We start from the raw sequence: 18,633 nt of genomic DNA, 5'->3' as shown, positions 1-18,633 counted from the left end.
TTCACTGATATTTGCAGAAAAAGAACAGCTCCTAGTACAGGGTTCTGTAGAATGTTTTGGCTAGATGTTAATAAAGCAGCATCTGTGCAGTAACGACCTCATACATTTGTGTTTTTTTTATTCCAGATGCCAGAAATGAATAGTGCAGCAGAGTCAGAAGAAAATAAAAAGAATATAGGTTCATTGCAGATCTTTATTCTACAGAATGTTGGATTGGTTTTAGGATTCACTGTTATATTAATAATGTCTCTTTATGGAGGAGAAATTGACTTTCAACAGTAAAGAAGACACATTTGATTTTTGTTGAAAAGAAATATAATATTTAAAATGAATTATAAAATTAAAACTATGTAGTTGAAAGTTTGAGTGTGTAACTAATGTGGGATATATATTTTGTATACTGTTTGAAATAATATAACAAAGGAGGGATTATTATAATTCATAACACTTATATATATTAATCTTTTACATTCATGGAGTGGAAATTGAATTTGAAAGTGAAGTGAACTATGTAGTTGAAAGTTCAAGTGTGTAAACTAATGTGGGATATATATTTTATTTTATTAAATGTTACTGTTTGAAATAGTATAAAAAAGGAGGGATTATTATAATTCATAACACTTATATTAATCTTTTACATTCATGGAGTGGAAATTGAAGTTGAAAGTGAAGTTGAAAAAATGCAGTGGAAAATCATCATTTGAGCTGGGTCGGATAGAAATCGAGCTTATGCAAGTTAGTGTGAATATGTACACGTTCAATACTGTGATTTTTTTTTTGAGTATTCATTAACTAAATACAATGAAATTAAAGATGAAGTTTTGTCCGTTTTGTTGCATTTGATTAACAATTCAACTTGCAAACAGTCCAAGACTTTCCGTTGAATTTGTTGTCGAAACCTTAATATGTTAACGGATGCATTGATGTTCATTTGCATAATTTCCATTTCTGTCTGAGGCAGCTCATTTGATAAATAAAAACATTGAAGAAAGAGTTTAAGAATGTAATGTGGGATATATATAATTTTAAACATACAAGATTACTTTTTGAAACAGTTGTGTAAAAGAGGGATAATTATAGCTCATGACATTTTTATATCTATGATTGTATTACATTAATGCCAAATTATTATTTTCCTTGCATTCACAGTGATATGTGATTTTCGTCTGATTATTGTTGACCTAAACAAAGTTATACTTCTACCATTAATAGTTTTTATATTGTGAATATGAAACAGCTTTCCTGTCTTTCAAAACAATTCAAGGAAGAATGTTTGGCCCTCACAATTGTATGAAAGCTGCCTAGTCACATCTTTATAGATATTATATATCAAGGTAAAGTTATATTTTTTCATAAAAAAAATCTAGAAGGAATTTCGACATCAAGCCAATAAGTTGAATTAAAACTTTCTTTTTCATGTTGGAAAATTAAAATGTTTTATGTATATTATTAATAAATATAGATTCCTACACTGCAACAAGTGTATTACGATATTTCTCCACTCGAGACAGTTAAATTTTATTATTTAAAGCGCGAGGCTTGCCGAGCTCTTTAAATAACTAAAATTTAACTGTCGAGAGTGGAGAAATATCGTAATACACGAGTTATAGTGTCGGAATCTGTTTCTCTAATGATTTTTATCCTTCTTTTTCAAAGATTTTCAGAAACTTGTGTTCTTTATATGCGACGTCATCAGGCATTGTCGCCTTTTTTCATGACGTCACAATAGGAAAACTCAGAAGAAAACAAAACATTTAGACGTCATAATCAAATTTCGACTAATCATTTGCCGAGAACAGATTTTTCACTAGTGAGGAGAAATATTTTTCTCACACCGGTCAGGAAATGTGAAAATAGCACAAAAATTAGAGAAAAATACATCTCAAATGCTACTGCTATGTGGCACTTTTATCTGTCTTATAATTACAGAAAGTAACAAACAAATAGTCCAAAGATGAGATAATTTGTTCCTTTTAACCAAGGTAAAGAAAAATATAAAATAATCTATTTACTAATTTAACAAATTGCTTTAGAAATTTATGCTTGAAATGTTATGAATTCTAAATAATTGTCTGACAAAGGTCAGTTCTAGTAGAATTCCAGTCAAGTCATGTATAGTATATATTTTTTCACTGATCATTATATATTTGATATGCTAGAGGTTACATGCACATTGGGTTTTGCTAATTAATTATCCACAACATATATCTAATTTACAGAGACATTTTGAATTTAATCATTTGTGTACTGATTTTAAGTTTTTCATGAAATAATCATTCACATTCACTCATAATTCAAAAGACAATCAGTGTACATGGTTTTGACAATTTTATATGTATCGATATTTCTCCATAGTTATATAATGTTTGTTGAAATTTATCTAAACTTTGATGAAATCATTAGTTGGATAAACAAAAAAGTTTTGGAAGGAATAAAGACAAAAATTTAGCATTGGTTTCATTTATAAGGCCCATTTCATATAGAATTTTCTTGAAACTCACTTCAAAAGCCTAAATCTATTTATTGCATGTAGCTGTAAGAGCAAAGATGGGTCATAATTGAGTCCATATAGTTTTTTTTTGGGTGACATGTAATCCCCTGAGTTGCTACTTCATGAACTAGTACTTTGAAAATCCTTCTCAGTGTGACTGTGTTCGTCTAGTACAGAACAGGGTTCATATTCATGAAACATCATTATATTATCATTATATTCTAGTCTTGAATATGCATTTATTTTGCCACTGTATCATATATTGGTGTGTCTTGACAAAAAGATTAATTAATAACTTAAGGGGGCTAGCGGGTATAAATCAATTTTTTTCCAATATAGGATTTTGCTATATATTTTTATAAATGAACTTTATCATATACCTAATAGAAAAATGAAATAAAAAAATGGGGTCACCATTCATTCAAGCTCACAATCTGCCTCCGAAAGAAGCATACATTTTTGTTAATGTCCTTTTTTTTCTGTTGCACTAATAGGAGAAATAGAGATAATATCGAAATAAAAAAAGAACTAAATTACAGAAATCGCTTAAATTCTACAATTATTAAGTTTATGTACAGCTAATTTGAAAACAATGATAAAAAATATAGGTCACCTATGAGTTAAAAAAGATATTTCAATTTTAATGCCAAAATATGGCATTTTTGCACTAAAGGGAAATAATTTGGAGCTTTTTCAATGATATAACCATTTTGAAAGTCATCTGGGGCCAAACCGAATCGATTATTTGGGTTGATTTTTGTACCATATCATAAAGTAATAACTAATTGTGTAATAAATAAAATTTGTATTGAAAAAACAAATGTTTGATTTTTTGCTGAAATTTTTGTACCCATGAGCCTCCTTAAAGGTGGTATATAACCTTGTGTGCAAGAATTTTATGTATATATCAAATTAAGATTAATATGAACCAATCAATGTGTGCAACGCTAACTGTTTGTGCAGAAAATCATTAGTTCAAAAAAAAATTGCATATCAGCATACAAAAAAATAATGCATTTATTAAGATCTCAATTTTCTGTTACACAAAATTCAGATTTTTAAAGCTTTGATGTGTCAAATGTATTTATTTTTGCACAAAGTCTAGTTGAAAAATGTTTTGCACCAGGCTATTGTAATTGTATTTGTTGTGTTGTACATTACATTTGTGTCCTGAAATAAGGAGATACAAGAAAAACTTCAAGAGTCATAACAAAATATATTTTCCTGTTTAATTTATATGTCTTTATGATTAATCTAGTCTTTTTAAAAATACACATATTTGTTATACGGAAAAACATATCTCTTAATCTGAAACTAAAAGCTAAACAAAAGACTGTCAGAGTTCCGTTTTCTTTTTCATTGTAAAGTAAAGTAATGTATACATGTTGTAGACAGCTATTACTCTCTAAATTGTAACTAACACTTAATACTATGTAGAATTATAAAAAGTTTGCCAATGAAATCTGCTGGTTTTATTAGTAATTAACCATACAGGGAAGAACCTTAGTGCCATTGTTGTAACATTAAGGGGCTTTGTTAACAACTATTATAGTGAAATAAAGTATCTAAAGTTGGAAAAAAAGAAAAGAAAAACATATCCATGGGTTTTAGATAAATTAATTAATATAAATATAATGCTGCAGACAGATTTATATTTCTTTGTATAAAGGATGAAATTAATTGACGTAACATTTTTGCATGTAAATGTATTATTATATTAATATATTTTTAGTATTATAAAGGGTAAAATTTTATTATGGTTTATGTAATTGTCTCTTTCTATCTGTTGAGTGTATTCACAAAAACAATTTTTGGAACTGATTTACTTTAATAAAGTACAGAATAACGATTATTTTGGAACCTGTTGTTCTGCCTTCAAATAAGTATATTGCATAGACAGGTTGTATTTCAGAACACATTTATTTCCTGAACATTTCCTGAATAAGTTTAGAAATTGTTTCTATAAGTTAGTTATTTCTTTAAACAGTATGTAAATAAGATAAGTTCAATAAACAAATATAGAAAATACTGTATAAATAGTAAATTTAGGTACAAAACAACAGTATTTGTATATATGACTTGAACCATGCATTTTATGTAAGTATGTTTAGTTAGAAAGATGATTTGATTATAATTTGTGTATAATAAGGGATGTACAATGTTCAAGGTATTGTCAAATGTAACATTTTTTTTTATCATCAATCAAAATACATGTACATGAAGAACCCATGTCAGTTATATTATTGTTGTTTGAAGCAGTCTTATTGATATTAAGCATTTGTATATTAACAGCATTTCTGAAGTGGTGTTTTATGAATTTGTGTATTTTGATTATTTTATGTATTGCAAAAATGTCTATGCTTGTCAGAATCAGTTAGTTTTACAACATACATTTGTTTATTAAGTCCATAAGTCAAAGTATACCTCAGATGAATTTAGCTATCCTTTTAAGGTCTCTTAGGTCATAAATCTTCTAATAAGGCAACTTATTTTTACATCCCTGTCAAATATTTATGTTTGAGTATTTCTGATGTAGGTGAACCAGATAAGTGCTGTGGAGGAACAAAACTCATAAATTGTTTATTTCCATTTATCAGACAGATTTTTGAATGCATCACACAAAATTTGAAAATAATCTGTTTCATGTACACTCTAAAAGAAAGCCTGCTTAGCCAAATAAATAATCAATTTAGAAGGAATGTTTTATTTTTAGCCATAGCATTGTCAGTTTATTTTCAATTTATGAGTTTGACTGTCCCTCCGGTATCTTTGGTCCCTCTTTTACCTAAGGGATGTTCTAAACATAATTGCATTTTGGGTCAGAAAGATTTTAGATTAAACTGCTATTTGTAAATTTGCACACCCTCCCCCTTCCATCTCTCTCATCTTTCAATTACATTTTTAGCAGCACAATCAAAATCTTCTTGTAAGGCCAGTCTTGCTTTTGGGAGGTAAAACCTAAGGAAATGACACTTTATATCATCTATCTCTACATATAATTCTATCATAAAGATCATTTCAAGTCATGACTAGGACATATCTAACAGTTGAAGGGTTGGATTATGGATCTTGCATTAAAACATTACTTACAAAATGATTTATTTGACTAATCTAAAAACTTCTAAAACTAACATGTTCTCCATTATTTTTGTATGTTGATCTTTTAATTTTTGTATCTGTCAACTGATATTGTTTTGAGTTTGAAAAATTAAATCACATGACACATACATTTACAGACCATATTTTTCTATTTTTAGAATGGTATAGACCCATAAAAAGAGGTTTGTTTTGTTTTGTTTGCTTTATATGATTAATTGTGTGTTGTTTTGTAACGCAAATTATTCAACATGGAATATCTCTTCTATAATTTGTGTTGTTTATTTGAATTATTCTATTCAAATGTTTATACAAAATGCAAAGTAATGATTGAGGATTATCATGAAGTACTATCAGCAATCTTGAGTGTCTAATTACACAAAAAAAAAGAACTATTTATTTCAATTATACAATAAGTTGAAATCAAATTTAAAGCATTTTGATATAATTCTTGACATCATCTGCATAAGTATTTATATTTATATGAATTGTTTTCATTCTTGAATAAATATTAAGTTAACATCAAACATGCCGATATCATTAGCATATTTTATTGAAAAATATTTGTTTAATTAAAGTTTTATTAAGAGCTTTTTTAAACATTGTTACTTGCTAAAATCAACCTTTCAACTCTTTCTTTTGTGAGTTTGAATCCTGTAAGTGGCAAGTTGCGCTTGACTCTGATCTGAATTGACCATTTTCCAGCTGATGGTGATTTTCTTCAGGGTAATCTGGCTTCTGTATATGGCAAGAACAGGTATATATGAGGTGGTTGAATGAGGCATTTATATCAAAGTAAAACGAACACATAAAACTCAGTAAATCAGAAGACCCCAAGATAACTGAAGATATAATACCATGATAGACATAAGTTTCGCTTGAGCAGTTTCAATTTTGATACAATTTTAATTGAATTGATTAGTTGCAAAAATCAATGGTTAAAGTGTTTTTTGCCCCAGACATAGTGGAAGGGGCATTAAGTTATTTATGGACACATTCCCCATTTATTGCTGTGAAAGAAAGTTTGAAATCAAATGATGTGTTAAGATGTGATCTATTTCTTAAATAATCACATATAATGTGATTTGGTTGGTTTTTCATGCAAGCCATAAAAATACATAATAAAAGTATGTAATTGTGCTCACACTATGTAGACAAAGTTAAATGTATGTATAGTTTGGTACCGATTAAAAAAAAATCTTTTGGAAACACAAATAGAAAGAATTTGAGTAAGATTGAAGAGAGGAAGGATGATATCTAGTGATATATTCCGATAACTTACACAAAGGCCACTCTCAGACATTAGCAAAATATATCCAATGAAGTGATTGATCTTAATTTCTATTGTTTACCCTAAAACAATATTTCTTACAAGCACAGTAAGAATGTACTTTGTAGAAATCAGTTTCTACAATAATGTGTGGGGAAAATGCCTAAATTTAGATTAATGAATGAAGTCTTTCATCACTTCAAGACAAATGATGCAATATCTTTATTACTACTATTCCTTTCATGTTTTTATTTCATGACTTATTATACATGCTATATGATCATATTCTAACTAACAGGTTTCTATATTTTTCTATCATAACTGTCAATCAAAGTTTTTATTTTTTTTTATTTTAATATTGGTAAAAGCATATTCTATTAAGTAGAGGACTCTTCTCTGCACGTCTGCACCTTTTATGTTGTTCTGGTTACTTCAACTGATCATGCCAAAAGATATTAATATATAACCTCAATCTCCTCAATATTTCAAGCTGCTCAAATATCATACCTTTAACATATTGTAGTAAAATAGGTACTCCATTTGACACATTTAAGCATTGTTTTAAGCATTACATGTAGTCTTAACATTTACAGAAGTTTTTAAGTTCTTAACATTTACAGAAGTTAAGTCATATGGAAAGATAAAAGATCTTCAGACAATATTGAAATATAAAGAACTATTAAATGTGTGTAACTGTTACATGAATGCTATTTTTAAAATGATTATAAGTGTATTATGATTCTTCTTTTTCATGTATAGGTGGTTAAAGAATATATTTATTGTAAAATTACACAGAATTTATACTCAACTCAGTCAAGCAAACACACTGTTGAGTTTTTGGAATGTTATATACATTGATCTCATGACTTAATGTTTAATAGTTATTTTTATATTGAATATTTTTATGATTTAAAAGAATTCATAAACAATTTTGCAAACATTGCCTTGAATGTTGATGATGATTTTTAAATGGGGAATGAATACTTTTTGGCTATTATTATAAAGACTTCATGCTCCAAAGCAACACATAACGTATATTGTATATATATCAGATTTGTTTTGTTCTGCTATTTTGATTTCAACTGTAAATTCGAATATACCAAATCTATGTTTTCTAAGAATGATTTATTATTATTATTATTATTATTATCTTTGGTTTTACAGTCCGACTATCCGAGAGGATATCGTGGACTTTCATCTACCTACTGTAAAGGTATTAAATTATAAGCCTGGTACCTTTGATAACTACTTAGTCTATTTAAGAAAAAAATAGTTATGAATAAAAAGGTAAATAAAAATGTCTACATTATGCACTTTTAAGCAAGTATTTTCATTTTATGAAGTAAGTCATTAACTAGCTATAGGGCATGTTAGTTTGTGTTCACCATAACATTAGGATAACATGATAATATGAATGAAAAATAAGTGTGTTTTAAATATGATTGTCTGAAATAAAAACACAATATTATCCAAACAGTGTTCAGTGTTATAATTGTTCTTAAAATAAAACTCAAATTGAACTCTTTTTACCACACCATGTCTCTCTGCTTTTAGAGTTCATGTTATTCCATAGTACTAAGCTTTAATAATATGGTAGATTTTACTTTTTCATACATGAAACTATTGTAATACTTTTGTATCTTTTTGTCTAACGCTTTTAAACAACTTGTTAAATGTTTAGAATTCGATATTCCCTCCATAAACTGCCATGATAAGTATGACACTGAAGCCAACGCCCATTCCAAAGTTCTGAAGAAGGAAGATCTGAAGAGGGCCTATGTTCTTTTTATTTTCTTCTGACTCTGCCTCACTGTTCATTTCTGGCATCTGAAATAGATTAATATAAATATTTAAACAATTAGAAATAGGAACTTATATGTTTACCCACACCACTCCATTATTATGTAAGAAATGTAGTTTTGTTTACTGTATACTCTAGTAAGAAAAATGGTATCAAATAAAACCTGCAATAAATGTATTAAGCACAAGACACGAGAAGGTCAAATTCCTCTTTATCTTGTCCTTCCTGAATAGGAGTGTATCATAGTCTTTTAATAGTCCACCGTGCAGTGATTTGGTAATTGTTGAAGTTCTTGATTTTTCCTTGTTATATGTTGTATAGTCTTGCCTGAATTTCAGTCTTTAAACATCTCTTGTAATATTTCCTAGTGGACCAACAATATCTCAAGATACATTTTAATACGAATTTGTACAACGAAAAGAGACACACACTGTAAAAGTTTTTAAATTTTACCAACAGAAGAACCAAATGCTTTCATTTAATTTCAAAAAGAATAAATTTTATAGAAAAGATAGCTTCAGATTACAAGGTTTTATAACGTACCATGTCCACCAATGATAAATACAGAAACATTCCACCGGCTATAGCAAATACCCATTCGTGAGCTGCTGTGTTTTCACCCAATATGGTACCAGCGATAAGACCGAAATAGCACATACAAGCTGATAGAAAATTAAACATCAATGCTTTTTTTCCAGTCATGCCAGAATTCACCAAGATTGCAAAATCACCTAAATGTAGATAAGAAGAAAAATAACACTGAGGTATTTGAGAAAAAAAAACTTCACAAGTATATTAAAAGAAAATCAGCTATGTGTAGACAACACATTAAAAAAAGATTTGTACAAAAAAGCTTTACCATCATAACTAATGTGTTTTTAACTTGCAAGTGAATAATTTAATCTGATTTGAATTCATATAAATGTCCCTTTCAATCTAACCCCTTAGCCCGCTCGAGATAAGTTAAAACGCGAATACAAGGCGTTCAGCTATTTAAAGGTTGTTGATCACCCTGAGATCACCCCCAGTTTTCGGTGGGGTTCGTGTTGCCTAGTCTTTAGTTCTATGTTGTGTCTTGAATATGTTCTATTATTTGTCTGTTTGTCTTTTTCTTTTATACGACCGCAGAAGAATGTTTGCGTCGTATAATGCTATCATGCTGTCTGCATCTTCGTCGTCGTCCGAAGACACATTTAGTTTCCGGATAATAACTTTAGTCTTAGTTAATGGATCTTTATAAAATTTTACCAGAAGGTTCATTACTACTAAACGAAGGTTGAGATTGATTTTGGGGTTTATGGTCCCAATAGGTTTGGAATTAGGAACCAAAAAGGGGGCCAATAATAAGCATTTTTGTAGTTTTCAAACAATAACTTGTGTTTAAGTGTATGAATCTCTCTGAAAATATACCACAAGTTTTCATACCATGAAGGGCTAGTTAGTATTGATTTTGGGGGTAATGGTCCCCATAGTTTAGGAATTAGGGCCAAAAAGGGGCCCAAAATAAGTAGTTTTCAAATTTTTGAAAAGTTTGAAGAAGAAGAATTTAATGGCAAAATATTGTGCAATAGATTTGTAAGATCTTGACATTTGTTTTGTGTAATAAACCCATATTATGTCAAAAATTTTAGCTGTATCAAGCTTGAATGTTTTGTCCAAACTTTCCCCAACTGTTCAGGGTTCGACCTCTGCGGTTGTATAAAGCTGCGCCCGGCGGAGCACTTGGTTTAGCCATGGCGTTGTCAGTTTATTTTTTATCTATGAGTTTGACAGTCCCTCTGGTATCTTTCGTCCCCTTTGTTGAATGATTCGATCGGAAATCATTCTTATACAGGCAAAAACGATGATTATCATATTTATATAACGATAACAAACATTTTTATTCAATCATTTCATGATATATAAATACCTAAGTAGACAAGGTCGCCTACTTAGGGAATTATCATATTTTTAAAACCAATAACATACATTTAAACAGACCTAGAAAATCCAATTGCACGTGTTCTTTATTTATTTATATAAATATGTCTATCGGGTTCTATGACCGTCGAAAGTCCTTGGAGGTTATCTCGATGGAAAATTATATGGCATCTAGACAAGGGTACACACAAAAAGCGTACGCAAATTAATGAAGTCCTTACATTGTTTATTAATTTTTTTTCTGATAGAAGTATGTTATATTTTATGACATTTTTTGTCATTGTGGCTGTCACAAATCTTATGCAAGTTTTAAGATATTACCTAGTCCGTTAGGCAATTCCTCGCAGAATATCGAAACACTGATACTAATGCCAGTTATCAGACTCTCTGTAAATGCCGCTCCGATTGTTAAGCCATCAATGAAGCTATGAAACCCATGTCCAACTATAATCATCCAAGCTACAGAAGACACTGTTTTCGTGTCACTTCTTATCGACTTGCTGGCATTACTATTAATCATCTGAAATTTATTTTATTGGCATTTAAAATCCTGAAATGCTTTTCAAGTATTTTGGAGGAGTTCAGCAAGCTATAAAACCGGATTTAATCCACCATGTCCTACCTAAGGAAATGCATGCACCAAGTCAGGAACATGACAGTTGTTTTCCAGTCGTTTGATGTTTTGAGCTTTTGATTTTGCCATTTGATAAAGGACTTTCCGTTCTCACTTCTTGAGTTTTCGGTATATTTGATATTTTACTTTTAATGTACTATTGAACCTAATAGTTGAAAGTCGATCTTTGAAATTCGATAATGTCTCGATTAAATAAATCCGATAATCCACTGGTTACAATGTATGAATAAATATATATTAAACATCTATCACCCCAAGTTTGTTGTGGGGTTCGTGTTGCTTAGTCTATAGTTTTCTATGTTGTGTCTTGTGTACTAATATTTGTCTGTTTGTCTTTATATTTTTTTACCCATGGCGTTGTTAGTTTATTTTCTATCTATGATTTTGACTGTCCCTCTGGTATCTTTCGCCCCTCTTTTACACATACAAAAATCGTTATCACTTGTACAATTTGAGTTAGAAAATCATGAATAAAATAGTCCTAATATGAATAAGTATGTACATTTTTCTTTCAATTTCTAAACTGCAAATAAGGCCATTACACTTACGTCATTTTTATTTATGCCTTCGTCTTGGTTCAATTGATCTAGTAAATCAAAATCACCCATAACAACAGATCCGTCATCCATGGAAACAGCATCAGCACAAATTGAACTCGAGCTAGTAATTTTTATCTTTGGAACGAGCGCTAGACTGTCTTTGTACTTAGGCTATACGAGAAAAGACAATGGCCACAGAAATCAAATTAAATGCAACATTTTAAGGTTACTTGTAAAATTTGTTTAGAAGGTTCGAATATCTTAGCGAATCTAGAAATGAAAACATGAAACATTAGTCATGTGATCAAAGTCTAGTGTCTAGTATAACCCTGATAGGAATGTTCAGTAGGGTAACGTTCAATACATAGAAATACATTTATATATTTTTGTAAATTAAAACGAGAGCAGAAAAAAAAGATTTCAATGACAGTTCAAGAATTAAATTAAATCATTGATGTAATCACATAACTTACGTATGAGAGGTTTAGCGAGCTTTTAAACCAGGTTAAATCCACCCTTTTCTACATAGGAAAATGCATGTACCTATTCAGGAATATGACAGTTGTTGTCCATTTGTCTAATATGTTTGAGCTTTTGATTTTGCCATTTGATTACGGATTTTCCGTTTTGAATTTACCTCAGAGTTTAGTATTTTTGTGATTTTACATTTTGCTATTGAAATGTGATAAGAGAATTATCAATGCACCCGGGGCTTATATATACATTTTATTTAAATCACCGAACTTTATCAAGTGTCCGGGTACATTATTGATGGCATAACTTATAATAATACCTTTTTGATTTGCACAAAATGTTGTAAAAACCTTTCAATGACGAAAAATAAATAAATACTTCCAACAACAGTACTACATTTCCATATATAAGTTTGTCTAATCCCTTCTATATGCATTAGTTCTAGTGCCTGTAATGGAGAAATTATACTTTTAAATGATCAACTACTAATTACTCAGCTAAACTTAATCACCTGCTCCATCGTATGATGTTTACAATTTTAAAGTAATATAATTTGTTTTTATAATTTGTCATTAATATAACATAAAATTATGTAATGGTTTGCAATATCTTTCATAAATGTTTTTTTCAAAAACACAAATAAAATAAAACATCTGTAGGTATATTGAAACTGTTATTTATATATGCACTTTATAATGATACATACCTCAGGTATAAGAACTAGCAATCCATTAGCAGCTAAACTCCCTACAGCCAATCCCACCATAAAGATCATTATTTTATGGTAGAAAGTTTTCTTTGTACATGGTAAAAAGACAGCACCAGATAGTGCAAACATATTTCTGATTGTAACAGACGCAAATCCAAATCCCCAAGCTACAAAATAAATTGTAATGTTCATGGGTATTACAATATTGGCGAGTACTCAATGCCAACAGTAATATACATGTATTAATAAAGATAAATACTAGCATATTTTTTTTATTAACGTATAGCCCATTTTTTAAGTTGAAAAAAAAAACATTATCATCATATGTGTTTATTAATTTGGTTGAAGTAAAAGCGACAGAAAACGAAACGGACATCTATTTTAACAGAAAACATTTAGTCATCAACTTCAAATACTATTTGTTTTAGACTTTAGTATGACGATAGTGTTATATTGATATAAAGATTCACACAATTATATATTTGGATACATATAACAAGTCTAAACTTCACGAGTTTGAGTTTTTTAAAAATGTAGGCCATGCAATGTTCTATTGAAAATTATTCAAAATACACAGAGTTGAACATTCGAATATCAATTTTACTGTTTGTTTTTTTTTTTTTTTTTTTTTTATAAAAACCATTAGAAATATAGTTTGTGATGCATCATGAACAGAGAAGCGGAGAAAGTTACGATTTAACTACATATTGAAAGGTAAAACAAGAACAAGTAACTGCGCGTTCATTGTAAATGAACTCATCATAAATACCAGGATTAAAATTTTATATATACGCCAGACGCGCGTTTCGTCTAGAACTGCTATGCTGGAAAGGGCATAACAATAAGTTACAAAGAAAGACCAGTTAAAATGTTTTGAAGATAGGGCTGTGTCTTTACAAATCTATAGAACATAAGAAAACAAAGATTTTTACCTTCATCTGACAATGGACTTGATTTCTGAACTTCTGCATTTCTGTTTTGTTCAACGTATTGGCATCCGATATTCTTGAACAGCAATGACGGAATGACACTATAAAATTCGTGTGCTGTCAGTGATTTATTCCTTGGTAGAGTGTGCAGTTGTAGAATATCGTCTATGGAAAGGCACTGTAATAAAACAATTTGATAGATGTTGATAATATAAAATTCCTGAAAGTTTGATATTCGCGTGTCTATATAAAAAAGAAGATGCGGTATGATTGCCAATGAGACAACTATCCACAAAAGACCAAAATGACACAGAAATTAACAACTATAGGTCACCGTAAGGCCTTCAACAATGGGCAAAGCTTATACCGCATAGTCAGCTATAAAAGGCCCCGATAAGACAAGGTAAAACAATTCAATTGTATGTCAATTATCTCTTATTTTTTGTTTTAATAAGAATGTGTATGCTATTCAAATTTATAATGTTCATAGAACAAGGCCAAGCGACTCCGTGTTCCTTCATAACCTTTTCATATGTTTGTTCGTATACGGGTCTTTTGTAGTTTTGTTGGTTTTTTTTAATACGAAACTGTTTAGCACAGTGTATGACTATACGTATCCGTCGCATACAAAAACTACATTTCAAAAAATATTGTAGGTTCATTTCTGGATGTTATTTGATATGTACCAACAGAAATATAATTGTCATCTTTGTCATTTTTGGGGGTAGATATTTGTAGTTAAGCGTTCTACTTTTTTGGTAATATAAAATTTCACATATTTCGTGTCGATATTTGCTATATTTCAACCAAATTATAATAGTAAAAAAGTGTTATACACCTTCACATCAGGAAAAAAACATGCAACCGAAGAAACATCTTGAACAAATAAACAAATATACTTAAAACAATTCTGCGTCTTTGTATTAAAATTTGGTGTGCGCTGTGCAACCACTGTCCAAATACGAATCTGTCCAGTGTCTATTACATGTACCTATTATCCATTGGATGTCGTTTGTTGTTTTGCTGTTCATATGTATCTTGTTCGTTTTTCGTTTCTTGTTTTGTACAAAATCAGGTTGTTATCTTTCTTTTTTTGTTTTCTTTTTGAAATTTAGGGATTGTTATAGTTGGGTTGGAAGTATGAGTTTTGCTCATTGTTGAAGACAATGCGTTGAGTACTAGTTGCTAATGTCTAGGTAATTTTTTGTTTGTTTTTAGGATAGATGTCTTTGGCAATAAAACCACATCTCATTGCTTTTTCGATTTATTTAAACAATTTTCGTTATGACATCGATATGTTCATCTAGAATTATCAATAATTTTAGACGTACAACTTCATGTAGGTGTTTTTATCGAGGTTTTACTTCTCTTTGAGATAGGTTGAACCAATGGCAATTTACGGCTCACCTTTTGACGAAACGCAAATCAAAGTGAGCACTTATAAATTAATATCGCATGAACCTTAAACTTAAGTTTTATTGGAGATGCAAATGCATATAGCTATAAATTAAGGCAACAGATACTTATGGCCATGCATTTTGGAAATGTCAAAATGATGAACTATAGACATGTTATGATCTTACATGATATACGTTTATTCTATTTATAAAAAGTGAACTGTTATTTCCTATTAATGTTCTTTCTTTTTCAATCCTCATTCTTCTCTCAGTCTTTTAGTAAATTTGTTCAAATATTAAACTTTATACATGGATTCGGTGAAATGACATATACTAACATTGACCATAAGTCTTCCTTATTCTTAAATGTAACATTCAAAAATCAAGCACCAGATTTGTATGGTGTTCATATGTATCAAGATTTTAGTGTTGTTTTCAATTATGAAACATTATCAAGGTCTAGTTTTAATGTCACGCCAAAGACAAAGTTTGCAGAATTACGAGGGATAGGGATGACAATCCGGCGGCGGCGACGATGACGTACGCTTTTTTTTATGAAGCGTTTTATTTCAGAGGGAAGAAGTCCTTGATAAATTATACATTGGAAGCACATATCGTAAGTAACGAAGTTTCCGTCAGTCATATGTACATTGTCCTTAATCTCATTGGTTTGGTTGAACATTTTAAATTTTTGACATATAAAATAGTCACTTATTTCAAGTTATCGGAGAATCATATTATGTATATGGGACCCTGGTGATGTCTACATGACTGTTAGACAGAGTTCAAATGACCACGTATTTCATGGATCACTGATCGCAATTTTATTTTCGTGGCCAAGTCCATATCCCCCATACTATAAGTAAAATGTCAACTTAATTTGGTGGATAGAATGATTATAAGGTATACATGTCAAACTGACAGGTTTACCTAACATTCACCTTTAGTTCATGGCTCCTTTGATTATGTTATAATTTGTGGTTCTTTTTCTTGGATCTATTAGAAACATCGCCCTATAATCAATGATGATAGGTGTACTGTAAGTCTGTCAGGATTCATATGATTTAACCTCAATTTTCATGGTTCATTGGTCAATATGAATTTTCAAAGGTTTGTAAGTTAATCAGATACAATCAGCAAATACGTCAACCTTATTTAGTGTTTTGGAATAATTGTAAGGTGTACATGTCTGTCTGCCAGTGTTCAGTTGACCTTGCACTCATTAGTTGTATACAATTATTATATAGAAACATAGAAAATAAGAAGGCTTTAAAGTGTGTGTACTCTTGTTATTTATAGCCCTCACAGTTTTGTTAATCTTAATTATTTATATTAATTTCGCCAACTTTATATATTCTGATATGATATGGAAAACACATTTTCATTTATGCTTTTCGATTCTTATCAAATTCATATACTGTAAAAATTAGATGGTTTGGTAAATACGTCTCCTATTGTGTTCCTCTTATTTATCATTTGTCAGCAAAAGCAACACCTGTTTTAATAGTTTATGTGTTTCCCCTTGATATCTATAATTACTGCACAAAAAAGCAAAAATTATCAAAATGAAAAATGAAGTCATATTGTATAATCTAGAGTAAATTAATAACATATGTTTATTTGTTAACACATTTAAAATCATAAAGTTCTTATTAATGACTTTGTGAAACATTTCAAAAAGTTGAAAAATCTGCGTAACAAAGAATAGGTAAATTTTTAGCTGAATACACTTTTCCTGTTTGATTTCATATATATCAAAGGTTAGCTGTATACTTTTCCTTGTTTGTTTTTCATATACTAGTATATCATTAAATTTAGTGCAAAAAGGCTTATTAGTGACCGATATGTTCTGAATAGCAAAAAATCAGTGAAGTTTAGTTGTATACCTTTTCCCTGTTGAGTTTCATATGTATTATTAAATTAAGCACAAAAAGATTATGAGTGACCAATTTGTTAATTTGTAAAACATGAAGTACATTCCGTGAGAATATTGTTAGTGTAAGTAACACCTGTATAAGTAGGATTTTGTTTCTTCTTTATTAAACTTATGACTTTTATGTACTTCATAAAGTCATAAGCGTATTATGGAAAGCATAACATAGCAATTCTAATTTCAAATTTTGTTTTTAAGTTTAACATCTTTAACCATCATGAAAACAATCTTGAAAAGTGTGGAACATACATCTCATATTTTCATTCTCTAATTTTAATTCCAAAGGATGCACTGGTATAATGTATATTATCTGCAAAGAACTTTGATCATTACGAAGAAAAAATACATACGTGTGCTAGAATACAATTTTCCCTGTCTGTGGTATTCGATAGCCCAGAACAATCTGTAAAGTTAAACGTTTGTCCAGTTTCGGATGATGAACCAATGTTGAATGCTGTCTGTAAGTCCTCAACAGTAATAGTATCATTTCCATTTATTTTATAAATGACATCAGATAGGAAAATACGTGATACGTCGGAAATGCATTGCTCCTTTACAGCTTTGATGGAACATGTCGTCAACAAAAGGAAGCACCAAAGTGAGAAGATGTACATAATTCGAAATAGTTATTGTCTTTGAATTCTCTAACCAAAAATACTTTTATAGAATTGAAAGCACGTGACTTTCTACGACGATTTTATTTTGATAAAACATGTTTTTATGACTAAGTAAAGTATTTGGAGGCAAAGAACAAATACATGAACGCAAAAATGTAAGACAAATAGTAAATACGAATTAATTTTTAATATTACGTAATGTTGTTTACCTTTTGTGTGCTTTTTTTTAATTAATTGTTTACATTTGTGTAAAAACAACCAGTTGATTTTATTATACAATTTAATATAATACCCTATGGGTAAGGTCTACATTTAGTTGAGACAAGTGTGACTTAAAATGAAAATTAACTACCCGGGTTGCCATCTTGCAAGCATAAAAAACAAATACATTTCTATATCCTCCTCTTTTCTTTATAAGAAGACAAATACAATCACATACAATGCTCTTTGACTTCTTTAAATCATACTGTTCCTAACTAGTACCTCATGTGGATGTGCTCAAGTTTCTGGAGTGTTGAAATATTCCTTGGTTGTTTTTGTGGTTGGTAGTGTTCAGTGTTTATCGTTATTATGTGGGTTTTTGTTTTAGTCCATGGTTGTTGTCCCTCTTTTACTAATGCGTTGGATTGTTCTGTTACAGTGACTTGATTGTTAGTGTTGCTCTCCACCAATTACAACTAATTCAAAATTTTGACCAAATTACAATTTGTTTTATTAAACCAAATTGTTCAATTGGTCAGAATATTGAAGAAATTGTTCGGTCAAAATGTGAAAGTGCAAGGTGATAAAATAAAACATACTTACAATCCTATAAGACTTTAAC

At 29.8% G+C, this 18,633-nt stretch overlaps 2 protein-coding genes across 3 annotated transcripts in view; one reads left to right on the top strand and one right to left on the bottom strand.

Moving 5' to 3' along the window:
- The window catches only part of LOC143083211 (metal cation symporter ZIP14-like), a 41,278-nt gene extending 32,947 nt beyond the window's left edge, over positions 1-8,331 (top strand). For both annotated transcript variants that reach the window (XM_076259461.1, XM_076259460.1), the window contains one exon: positions 127-8,331. In XM_076259461.1, the coding sequence (XP_076115576.1) occupies positions 127-282 (156 nt within the window). In that variant the 3' untranslated portion in view covers positions 283-8,331. The remainder of the gene's footprint in view (positions 1-126) is intronic.
- Positions 7,047-17,929, bottom strand: LOC143083213 (metal cation symporter ZIP14-like). The gene is made up of 8 exons (XM_076259462.1): positions 17,544-17,929; positions 13,867-14,041; positions 12,932-13,101; positions 12,545-12,673; positions 11,761-11,922; positions 10,900-11,098; positions 9,202-9,389; positions 7,047-8,684 (listed from the first exon to the last, which is right to left on the bottom strand). The coding sequence occupies exons 1-8, from the start codon at positions 17,805-17,807 to the stop codon at positions 8,535-8,537; spliced, it is 1,437 nt and encodes a 478-aa protein (XP_076115577.1). The 5' UTR covers positions 17,808-17,929; the 3' UTR covers positions 7,047-8,534.
- Between the last annotated feature and the right edge of the window lie 704 nt (positions 17,930-18,633).

Source organism: Mytilus galloprovincialis, chromosome 7, assembly GCF_965363235.1.
Source record: "Mytilus galloprovincialis chromosome 7, xbMytGall1.hap1.1, whole genome shotgun sequence".
Taxonomy (NCBI): domain Eukaryota; kingdom Metazoa; phylum Mollusca; class Bivalvia; order Mytilida; family Mytilidae; genus Mytilus; species Mytilus galloprovincialis.
This window is presented reverse-complemented; position numbering and strand designations above follow the sequence as displayed.